This window comes from Telopea speciosissima, chromosome 11 (assembly GCF_018873765.1).
Source record: "Telopea speciosissima isolate NSW1024214 ecotype Mountain lineage chromosome 11, Tspe_v1, whole genome shotgun sequence".
NCBI classification, from domain to species: domain Eukaryota; kingdom Viridiplantae; phylum Streptophyta; class Magnoliopsida; order Proteales; family Proteaceae; genus Telopea; species Telopea speciosissima.
The window spans coordinates 9,075,314-9,087,643 of record NC_057926.1 but is presented as its reverse complement, the minus strand read 5'-3'; the positions used below and the strand labels follow the sequence as shown (position 1 = coordinate 9,087,643).

The following is a 12,330-nucleotide window of genomic DNA, read 5'->3' as shown; positions in this document are numbered from 1 at the left end:
CAAATATGGCATGGCGTATGCCTTTTTGTACAGTACCCCATTGATCATAATGAACTGTGCTGCTCTCATCCTTATCTTCTTAGCTTCTTCTTTATTGGTCAGAAGTATGCCCACTTGGAGATATACGATGAATGGATCCATCCAGCATGGTTCATTTTCAAGGGGCATTACATTCTCAGTTTTTTCAATGCTTGATACTTCGAGAATGTCTATATATATTGTTTGGCCTAACTGTTGAAAATCTGACATGGCCAAACTGGATAGTGCATCTGCAGAGGTGGTCTGTGCACGGGACACTAGTAATACTTGAAAGTGAGCATATTTAGCTGTTAATTCGCGTACCTTCTTTAAATATTGTGCCATACGTTGCTCCTATGCTTCGTACTCTCCATTTACTTAGTTGACCACCAGCTACGAATCATTGTGCACGGTGATACTTTTCACCATCAGGCTCTTTGCCAAGCCCAAACCACCTATCACTGCCTCACATTCAGTTCCATTATTTGTAGTTTGGAATTCAAATCTTAGTGTAAAGTGTACCACAAACCTCCTGAGCTTGTTAAAATCAGTCCAGCCCCGCATCCAGTGCTACTGGAGGATTCGTCCACATATAACGTCTAGGGCTCTGGTTGTTCTTCATGATCGGCATCTACTGCTATCTCGTCATCTGTTCGGGTGCATTTGACAACAAAATCTAAAAGTGCGTGTGCTTTTATAGCGGTGCTCGGTCTATACTACACGTCGAATTCTCCAAGCTCAACCGACATGCAACTAGACGCCCCAAATGATCCGATTTTGACAAAATCTTCTTTAGCGGTTGATTCATCACCACTATTATCGTGTAAGCTTGAAAGTAGGGCTTTAACTTCCGTGCGGCCATTATCAAAGCATAAGCGTGCTTTTCTATGTTGTTATATCTTGTTTCTGCACCTAGGAGCACTTTGCTGACATAGTATATTGACTTTTGCACTCATCCATTACTTTTTACCAACACTGCGGTTACAGCTACCGTGGTAACAGCTAGGTAGAGCTAGAGCACATCCCCAGGGTCAGGTTTCATCAGCAATGGTGGATTGGCCAAGTATTTCTTCAGATTTGCGAACGCCTTTTGACATTCCTCTTTCCATTCAAAAGTTAGCTTTACCCATTTTGTTTGTCTTTCATTTGCTCTATTTTATAGTGCTTTAAAGAATGGAAGACACCGATCACCAGAGGCAGAAATAAACCTTCCGAGTGCGGCCATTCTTCCTATTAACTCTTGCACTTCCTTGACTCTTCCCGGTGGCAACATATCTAATATGGCCTTGATCTTCGCGAGTTTCACTTTTATCCCCCTTTACAACACCATGAAGCCAAGGAACTTGCCTGAAATTACCCCGAACGCACACTTGGCAGGATTGAGCATCATTTTGCTTTTCCTCAAACCTGGAATGTCTCTTCGAGGTCGGCTATGTGATCGGATGCCTTCAAAATTTTTATGAGCATGCCATCCACATAAACTTCCATGTTGCGCCCTATCTAGTTTTGGAAAATTTTGTTCACTGGCCGTTGATAGGTGGCACCTGCATTTTTTAGCCCAAATGACATGCGCTTATAATAGTAGGTATCTCTTCCAGCAATGAAGGAGGTTTTTAGTATGTCGGGCTATACATTTTAATTTGATTATATCCTAAATAGGCATCCATAAAGCTTAGCATTTTGTGGTCTGCTGTTGCATTTATTAGTAAATCAATACGAGGCAAAGGGTAGTAGTCTTTAGGACATGCTTTATTCAAATCAGTAAAATCAATGCACATATGCCACTTACCATTAGGCTTGGGCACCATAGCTACATTAGAGAGTCATCCAGGGTAGATGGCTTCTTCAATGAATCCTACCTCCAGCAGCTTGACTACTTCCTCTACCACCTTCTCTTGACTCTCGGGTGCAAAGGTTCTCTTCTTCTAGAAAATTGGTCGGGATGTAGGATAGACATTTAGCCTGTACTCGGCCAACTCCCAATCAATCTCGGACATATTAGTATCTGACCACGCTAAGACATCTACGTTGGCCCTTAGGAAATTCACCATGCTCTTCTTCCGCTCACCCGTTAGGCCTGCTCTGATCTGCACAGTGCGGCGATCATCCCCTTCAACAATTTCTATCGATACTAGGTCTTGGCTGGCTTTGATCTTTCATGCTCGGTATCATCACGAGCATCTTCAAGTGTGATTTGGAGCATTTGTAGCTCCTTCCTTTTTATTCTTAAATAACCCTCGTAGCACTTTCTTGAGGTTATTTGGTTGCCACGACATTATCATATGCCTTCTTCAGTGGTGAATTTCATCACGAGGTGGGGAGTGGAGACAATGGCTTATAGAGCATTGAGGCCCGGGCGTCTGAGTACTCCATTGTAGGTAGAATTAACCTTCACCACCAAAAAATTCATCATCACTGTGAAGAGCAAGGGTTCAGTCCCCACCGTCACCAACAGCTCAATAGAGCCTTCTACATGCACAAGGGCTCCATTAAATCCATAGAGTGGAGAATCCACCCTTTTCAGTATCTCGATTTTCAGTTGCATTTTCTCAGACGCATCATAATAAAGCACATCCACCGAACTCCCATTGTCCACCAGTATCCTGGCCACAAAATAATTGGCAATAGTCATCTTGATCACCAAGGCATCGTCATGAGGTACCCGGATACCGGATAGGTCTTCATCTGAAAAGGTTATCTACTACTCAGTCCTTCTTTTCTTGCTTAGCATCTCATCCTGAAACACACATCGAGCATAATTCTTCCTAGAATTGGAACTCTCCTCCCAATCCCGGGCCTCCAAAGATTATGGCTATCTCTGTTAGGGGTGCATTCTCAAGGTCGGTTCTCCTGTCCTCTATTGCCACCCTCCTTTTTCACAAATTTGCTCAAGCGGCCCCTCTGGATGATGGCTTCTATTTCATCTTCAGCTGCCTGCAATCCTCTGTGTCATGACCATGATCTTGGTGGAATCTGTAGTACTTGTTCTTGTTGTGCTCATGTGCGGGCTTGATTATCTTTGCTGGCCAGCGCAGGGTCACCGGATCCTTAATTTTATTAAGGATGTATGCCCAGTTGTGTGTGAAAGCAGTGTATGTGGGCTCTGGCTTCGCATTGGCTCTAGGAACCCATGCTCGATCATCTCTCTTTCTCTTCCCATCTTTTTGGCCATTTCCCCCAGGTTGGGAATCTTTCTTTTCTTGACTTTTCTTCTCGGGCTTTGTCTCTTTCTCTTGGTCGGCCGCAAGAACTTTTGCAAGGTTGATATGCTTCTCGCAGCGTGAGAAGAGTTCATACATATCCGCTGGCTCATCCATGATTAGGGACTTCTTCAACTCAACATCCCTGATGCTACTGCGTAGGGCTTGGAACTTCACAATCGGGTCCAAACTTCAGACCTCCAATGCCTCACTATTGAACCTTGTGAGAAAGTCTCTGATCGTTTCATCAGAGTGTTGCTTGATGGCCAAAACAGGCTGTTGTCTTCTTATGGGCTCTACTGCTAATAAAGTTGGCAAGAAAGGCCCTTCCGAGCTCCACAAAACTAGAGAGTGATTGTGGCTTCAGGCGCGCGAACCATTGTCTTGCCGCACCCTTCAAGGTAGAGGGGAATGCCCGGCACATGATAGCATCTGATGCTCCCTGGAAGAACATCAAAGATTTGAAAGTTTTAAGATGGTCCTCTGGATCAGTCGTGCCTCCCTACTGCTCAATGGTAGGCATCTTGAAGCCCTTGGGCAGGCGCTCCACTCTGATCTCATCTGTGAATGCAAGATCGGTGGTGAATTGGAAGTCATGGGTTGGAGTATGATTCTTTCCCTTTAGGACTTCTTGGATCTACTCTTATAACTCCATCACCTTGTCGTTCAAGGCTGTTCAACCTTGGTCATCTGGGATCCCTGTCTTCTGTTAACCCCCAGGACTTCTTTACCCTTTCCCTGAACATTGTTGGCATCGCTGCGATTTTCACTGTGTTCCGGGGAATGGGTTCTCTCCCTCGCCTAAGATGGGTGTGGAGGTGGTGGTGGAATTCCTTGTAGGATGTTACGTTGCATCTCCATCATCTGGTTCATCTGGTCTTGCCACCGAGTCTGCATTGCCTCGAACTATTCCATCGTTATATATCGTGGTGGATCTCCAGGGAGTCTTGGTTGAGAATCTTCCTTCTGGGAAACATGTTCTTTCAAGATTACATCGTCCCGTTCAGTGTGAGGGCCAGAGGGTCCATCTGGTGCCCCTTCTTGAGCAGCGACCTCGGCGGCAACAACAACAACTTTTGAGATCTTCGACTGGTTGCGAATGTTCGTCATTGTGGAATCTTCGTGGGTCTTTTTTTCTTCATTCCCACAGACGGTGCCAAAAATGTTGCACAAAGAAAGATACTAATGAACTAGGAGGTTTCCCCCTCTACAACATAAGAACTAGGAATGAAAACAAAGAACTCTCTTTAAGCTTTCTTGATTTCTCAATTGATTGATTACCTCCCCCTTACATGGGGCTCAATGGCCTCCATTTATACAAGTTTCTCCCCCCCAATTCCCTTTACAAAGATATGCTAAGTCACTTTCCATCCTTGTCAAGTGATTGAGTCATTCTCGGCTTGGGATCCTCCCTGGAGGAGTGATCTTCTCCTATTTTCCAGCAATTAGGAATCATTCTTTACATGGATTATGGGTACCATTCATAATGCCCTTAGGATTCTCTTTAATCGTCTCTGCTGACATATCTATACCGGTTTAACCACCCCGCACGTGATATGCGAGTCTTGGATGGAACGTGTTTCTTGGGTCTCAAGCTCCCACATGTCACCCTAGGACTGGGTGGATAAAATATGGTGTATCAGGTGGTAATCAGTTTCTTTTTTAATTTTTATAGATGATTGAGTAGTAGTCAATGGCATTGCCGAAGGTGGGGGTTTGAAGAATTCTTTGGTCTTTGTTTTTGTATCGTCCAGGTACGCTGGACATTAACTCTGTAATCTTTATTCCTTGATTCCATTTTTGTTGATCCTTAACAACAAAAAAGAGCCGAGTCAATGGTAAGTTGAAGCTTTTTGTGGTATAAAATGTTACTTGAACAATTAATGACATTTCAATTTATGTACAACAGATTTAGGAATTACTAATCCGGATCATCAATAGTAGAAGATGATATCCCAAGCGAAGTGGCAAATGTTGCAGTCGTATCACCATCAAGGTATCTCTTCAACCAGTTCATGTCATCAGCTGCATCAATCATGGATGGCCTAGTAGATGGTGTCTCCTGAGTGCAAAGCAGACCCAATTCAATCAATTCACTTATTGTTGTTTACACCCTATTTTTTAGTCTATTTCGATCAATAAATAAATAGACCAAAATTTATTTCAGTCGAGACTAACCAGTTAGTCAATGACCGAAAAACGGTCAGAAAATGGTCATGATCGAAAATGGTCAAAAAAATTCAACGACCGACGAACGGTCAATGACCGAAAATGGTCAGTGACCAACGAATAGTCAAAGATTGACGGATTGCCAGTGACCAATAAATGGTTACCAGGGTGGTTATAGCCAATTTCAAATAAGTGGGAGTTTTGAAACTACCTGATAACTGCATAAACCACCAATACTGCCAAGGATGCCTATAAATAGAGAAATTCAAAACAAAGAAACGGATCCAACAAATCAATCAAACAAGTCTTTATCTTTTATCTTTTCCTTTTCATTTTTAGGAATAGTGTAATATAGATTTTTATCCTGCAATATGTCTTTTGGCTTGCTTCAAAAGACATTTATTATCATCAAACTGCAAGCTTCAACAGAAGACTTCAACAAAATCGTTTCTATGTTGTCAGCAATTTGGTCGTAAAGTAGTGGTAGTGTAAATACCAAGTTGTAAGCCTGTAACAAATACGTTTTGCAAAGTAACCAATTTGATTTCTTCTTCTTCGCATTGCAATCTTTGCATTTTTAAAAGTCCTTGGATTACCAAGGCACTGGTAGTAGGGCTGCAACAGGGTCAGGTTGGGCCTGGCTTTTTAAAACCCTAGCCCAACCCTGAGTCCCCTTAGCTCGGCCCAGGTCCCCTCTGACCCTGACTCAGGGCTTAAATACCTTGACCCTAACCCTAACTCTGACGGGCCAAGCCCAGCCCAAGCCCGCCCTGATTGGCCCTAGCCTTGCAATAATTAAATTAAAATAACAAGACTATAAAAGATGGGAGAGAGGAGGCTTGAACCCAAGACCTTTGGGTAGCAATTGATTTATACACAACACAAATTGCCAAGGGTGCAAAGTACTTGTTTATAATATTACTTTCTATTTTTTAATAGATAAAGAAATTTCTTCAGGGCCAAAATCAGGGTCAGGCTAACCCGAGGTCTCAACCCTGACCCGACCCAACCCTGACTCAGGGCCAGGAATACGCCTTGTTCGGGCTCAGGGCGGGTTCGGGCCGATAGGGCCAAACTTGCAGCCCTAACTGGTAGAATCCATCTTTGCCTAGAACATGATCTTTATTACTTTCCCTAGTTTGTAACGGTTTCCAGACCGGAAGGAATTTGGAGGAAACAATTGCTACTGCCCACATCTTCTGAATTTCAGAAGACTGATCGCTTTCTGCTCTCATTAGAGAAGAGTCTATCACCTTCTCCACCCTCCCATGGAAGTGAATTTTCACCCATTTATGAAGGCCTAAACCACTGACAAACTTGTCATCGGTGGGTCTTTTTCTAGTGACCATTTGAAGCACTAAAATGCCAAAGGTGTATACATCACCTTTTGTTGATGTCTTTGTTCCATAGCCATACTCTACATGACAAAAAGACAAGGCAAATTTTGATACCTACATGATCAACAATGAAAATTTTTCTACAAATATAGTAAAATATGCAACAGGACTGAATTTTATTTTTATTTTTATTTTTATAGATAATCCACTATATTCAACGAAATGCAAAGAATACAGGAAGAGGTCCCCCTAAAAAAGGGGGAGCAAAGAAGATAAAGAAGAAATAATATGCATCATGAGGGAAGGGTGTAATAAGGAAAACGTTCAAGAAAAACAACATGACAAGAAACATAAAGCTTGTTAGACATAAATCATCATTTTCCATTTTTTTTGCTCTATAATGTTACCTTTACTGTGTATACCTCATGCTGATGATTTGCTTGAATGGAGTTTTACATGCGTATAAAGTTTTTTGCCATGTCGAAGTGACGAAAATTATTCTAAATTTTCTTACGGTAAAATATCATTCTTCCCCCACCATTATTCCTTTATTTTCTTTGTTTTGGATTTCTTTGTTTTCCATACAGAGCTATTGACTATGAAGCGAACCTGATGATGTTAGAAAATTGTCTGAATTTGCTGTGAGTTGAAAGTATTAGGGTCAGCCGGTAAGGGCCACTCAGGGCCAGCCCAGCCTGGCACAGCTCAATCAAGGCTGGGCTGAGCCCGACTGGGTTCTGCCTAGGTTAAAGTTGTAAGGCCCTAAATCAGGGCCACGGCGGACCTGGACTAAGCGAAGGGGTTATAAGTTTGGGCTGAGCTTTTAAACAATCCGATCTGACCTGACCCGGCCCTGTTGAAGCCCTAGAAGCTATTATGCGTAAGATATGCCAATTGCCAACAATCCATATTAACCACAATGTGCTAGAGTATGATATGGCATCAACAATCAGTATAAAAGTGCCTCCCTGATAGAATAGACAATAGGGTCCACATTGTATAAACTTTAAAGGGAAATAAAGCTAAGGTCCATTGAAGTCACATGCCATTACTGTAAATCGATCACAATCTTCGGTGTGGAGTATGGACATAATAATTGAGGGTTTGTGAATCGTCCTCTGTGAGTGGAAGAAAACTTTATCTGTATTGAGGTATCATGTCATTACCAAAAAGAAAAAAATTGGGTCTACACTGGTTCTTCCTCTGTAGTGTTTGTAACTTGGTTGCATACCTGCAAACTTTGAATTCAATTTGAGTAGCTACTGAAAGTGAGGGAAGAAAGGTAGGGGAATAACATTTCAGTATAATTTACTGTTTATTTCTCTTAAGAACCAATTACTTTCAACAAAAGGAAACAAAAAAAAAAAGGAGTTCCATTTTCCAGTGCCTAATTTTGCTACAAATTTCAAATTTCGTCTTCCATGCTTGGATCAGATTCAATACCAAAGACAACGGAAAGGATCCAAAGATCAATTTTGTGTTGCAGCAACCCCATTCTTCAGATACTGGACAAACTCAGCTATGTAATGCTCTTGATGCAGGGTGGGATTGTTGACAACAGCAGCAAGTTCTGCTGCTTTGATGCCTATCTGGTTCCCTTCTTCTGAGACCATGGCTCGCCTCAGACCCTTGGTAATGGCATTCCTACTAAATGACCTATCTTCATTTTGCTCAACTTGGATAGCCAAACCCTTGTCCACTATCAACCTTGCATTAAATCCTTGATCAAAATTCAGGGGCAAAACAATGAGTCGATGACCATACCGGAGATTCTCTATCACAGAACCCCACCCACCATGAAACAAAGATCCTCCAATGGCAGGATTTGCTAGAATTTCCACTTGAGGAGCCCATCCTATGCACACCAAACCTCGCCCGGCTGTGTTGTTTATGAAGCTTGGAGGTAAAACGTCGATATCGTCTGCAATTTCAGATTTGACGAGGGACCACAGGAATGGCAGATTGGAAAGTTCTAGCCCATAAGCTATCTCATGAACTTGATCTTTACTTAATTTGCAGGAACTTCCAAATCCTACAAACACAACAGACTTGGGTTTTTGTTGATCAAGCCACTTAAATGTTTTAAGCCACTCTTCACCATAATCCCTTCTCTCTTGCTGATCCGGAGGTAATAACCCCACAGGAAAAACTGGCTTCTGAAAGATCTTCACAAGTACTTCTAAGTACTCACCTTCAATTTCCTTGCAACTACGAATGACCAGGGCCTTGCATCCCTTTAGAATTTTAGCTATTCTTTTACTCATATCCCCATTGAAAAAGTTATAATAGTAGTCATTGGCTTCAGAGCCACGTCGGGCGGCGACCACCGAAGATGGAAAAGTGACCCATTCAGGCGGTGATGTCAGGGATTCCGGCGATGGACGAACAATCTTTAAGCCATCTCCCGTCAAATACTCCGGTGGCCCGACAAAGACCCTGGTGGCAGCGGAGACGATGGAAAAGCAGAACACCGGAATACAGAAATCGTTGGCGATGTCGATAGCCCAATGAGGGAACACATCAACACCTATCCAATTGGGTGATTCATTGGCGATGAATTGTTTAAAGGGATGACACAAAAGATCATAGGCAGCCTTTAAATCCTTCTCCTTCTCTAAAGAAACGTCGAAGGTGTTGTCGGCACCTTCTGGCAAGGAACTGCCGTTGACGATTTGGAGTGGAAAAGCCACCAAGTTTATGAAAGCAGATAGCTCTAATGGTACTTTGGGGAGTCTTTGGATGTTTCTAGGGGTAGAAATGAAGGAGACATGGATCCCAGCTTTGGCTAAAGCCACGGAGAGATGGAAGAATGGAAGCAAGTGGCCAAAGGCTACGTATGGAACCAGAACTACATGCAAATCTTTGGCCATTTTGATTCTTGAGAGGACTTTCCACAGCTAGCTTGGTTGCTTTTGGCCGTCAGAAACTCAAAACTTTGGAATTTACTCGGCCAAGTCTACCTCCTGTGCATTGTCATACACAAACATATATGGCTTCTTAAGCAACTACTATTGTTCCCAAAAATCAAGGTTGAGATGGACCAAGGTTTCTACCCAAAAAAAACATAGATGGACCAAGGTTGTTAAAATCAAACTCAAATCGTTTATCGAATCTAAATCGAGTCGTTTACATCGAAACCATGGAATCGTTTAATAAATGGTTTGGTTTGGTTTGGTTTGGTTAAGCGCACAGATGAAATCCAACTTTTAAGTGGATTCTATTTGTGGGCCTCTTAACCATACGAGATGGTTCTCCTCAATTTGGATCCTTTGCATCCAAGCAGCCGAGCAGTCTCACAGAGCCACCCAGGCAAGGTGCTCCAATAGTGGGTGGGGTGGTCATTCCATCTATACGCCTCTTAATCGTACGAGATGGTTCTCGTACCAAAACCATGAGTTGGAGTCACGTTTCCCTCTACCATGAAGATTGTTAATCTGTTGGTGACGATACATTGGATGTGATGGATCTTTATCTCCTCCAATTCCCTGCCCGACCCAATTCCCCATGTCCCTTAACATTGGGGGCTGGGATAACCACCCTATCCCTGTCCGAACACTTTACCTGGATGGGATCCACCACCCCTCCCCTATTAGAGGAACGGGAGAACTAAGCCGAGCTGAGAACTAGAGGAGATAATTCTCCTAAACGTGAGGTGATTCTGCCATCGACGTCGCTGAAGACAGTGAAGGAAAAATCATGACTGCCTGTTCATGAATCTGAGCAAAACACATCAGGAGTTTTTCGGGAGGGGTCCTCCGTTTTGTCATCTTCCATCAAATAATTAATGTGAATGTCTCCTATTGCTGGAACACGATATTAGGTTGGAATTCCTTGATTAACGAGGTGGATGGACCAATAGGAGGGGGTGGTTAGAGCTTCACATCAACCAAGAGTGATTCTCTCTTATATTTTCTGACCAATCAAGCTGGTTGATCTTATCCTAAACCTTATCTCTTACATTGACTAAACCTAGGTATGACTTCTATCATGATGAGCTGTCGTCATATATATTCAAAAGTAATCGTGTTACAACTTACCAAAAAAAATAAAATTTGATGTTACAACATACAAGTATTTATTTAGAACTACTACACCAGCGTGTACAAGGAAGTAGATGCTAGGTTTACACTCATCGCCATGCTTCAGTCCCAGGAAATTATCGCCCCAGTATTGGGGGCGGTCCAGTGCGCGTGCGGTGCCCCCAGTACTGGGGGCGATAAAGATCCTTCAATCCCTCAATCATGCAAACCATGGTGTCGACAAAAGGGTGTTAATCGGTTTTGGTTCGATTTGGTGCAATTTTTTTAGGTCAAAAAACAAATTCGAACTTTTTAATAAATTTTTACATGTTGAAATCGAAACCATTTATAAATGTTTTGGTTTAAATGATTTTATAAGGGTTGTTTTTTACTATTTTTTAATTCTAAAGGTTACTTTTCATTACATGTCTTCTAATTTTTTATTAAAATGGAAGTATGAATTGAATTTTTATATATTTCTTTAAATAATTATTTATTTATATTTTATACCATTACATATTTACTAATTATTTATTTCAGCCCTTTTGATATCCTCAATGAAGAAATTCTCCTCGACTTCCTCGATGAAAACTCTCTCGACAAGAAATCATTCTCTCTAGTCTACAAATTCTTCTACGCTGTTGAAGCTCGATACCGAAAGACTCTGAAGCCCCTCCATTCTGAGCTACTCACCACAATCCTTGATCGATATTTGTTTATTATGCGTCTCAATCTCACACGGGGGAGTGTTGTAGGTTAGGGTTGCGATTAGTGGTGGGAGTGGTAGTGCTTGCAGTGGAGGGTTCTAGGTTTGGGTTTCAAATAAGGGAGATGGGTTTCAGTGAGGGTTTGTGGGAAGGGTTGGGGTTTTTTAATAGTTGGTGGTAGAATCAACATGGGTGCTTGCTCCATCTTCTCTGGAGTTTGGAAATCGCTTCCTCTTCTCCAGCATCTGCAAATCGCCACAGCAGGAGCACCAGAGTGGAAGGCTTGTTCAACGATGAAAGTGGAGATTCCCTTTACTATGGTCTTAGGGTAAAAGGGTCACTTCACTATCCTTTAAAGGATAGTTTGGGCATTTAAGATTTTTCTAACCCATGATGTCATCACTAAACGGTGACTGACTAACGAACAGAGGCTACTTGTAAGAAATTTTAAAATGCAAGGGATATACAAGTAATTTATCCTATAAAAAAAATAATAGATGAAAAATGAAAGTAAGAAGAAAGAGACAGTGCGACACTGCTCTAAATAATCTTTTTTTTCCTATTTGTTTTCATTTGAATTTGTGTGGCTTGCCAAGGGTTTATAGTGGATGGTCACTATCATGATGCACCTTCACCCACTGATTTTCCTCTTTACCCAAACAAGTAAAAGCAGATATGAGAACATGTGCAGTTGTGGCCAGTCCTCCTACCACAAAAGAAAATGATTGCATACATCAATCAATCCACGTTTAGTGGAAGGAGCACTATACTGGAGAACTCTTCATGCCTACAAAAGCCAAACAGCAAGTTTTGGAGTTGCTTTTAAAACTTGATTCTATGTGTTACTTCTGGTTGTTTCATTAGTGGAACTACTTTTGAT

The 12,330-nt window shown here is 42.1% G+C and overlaps 1 protein-coding gene across 1 annotated transcript; it reads right to left on the bottom strand.

Moving 5' to 3' along the window:
• Positions 1 to 8,166: 8,166 nt before the first annotated feature.
• On the bottom strand, positions 8,167 to 9,685 carry LOC122645633 (UDP-glycosyltransferase 91C1-like). Its single transcript, XM_043838954.1, has one exon. The coding sequence runs from the start codon at positions 9,592 to 9,594 to the stop codon at positions 8,194 to 8,196; it is 1,401 nt and encodes a 466-aa protein (XP_043694889.1). The 5' UTR covers positions 9,595 to 9,685; the 3' UTR covers positions 8,167 to 8,193.
• Between the last annotated feature and the right edge of the window lie 2,645 nt (positions 9,686 to 12,330).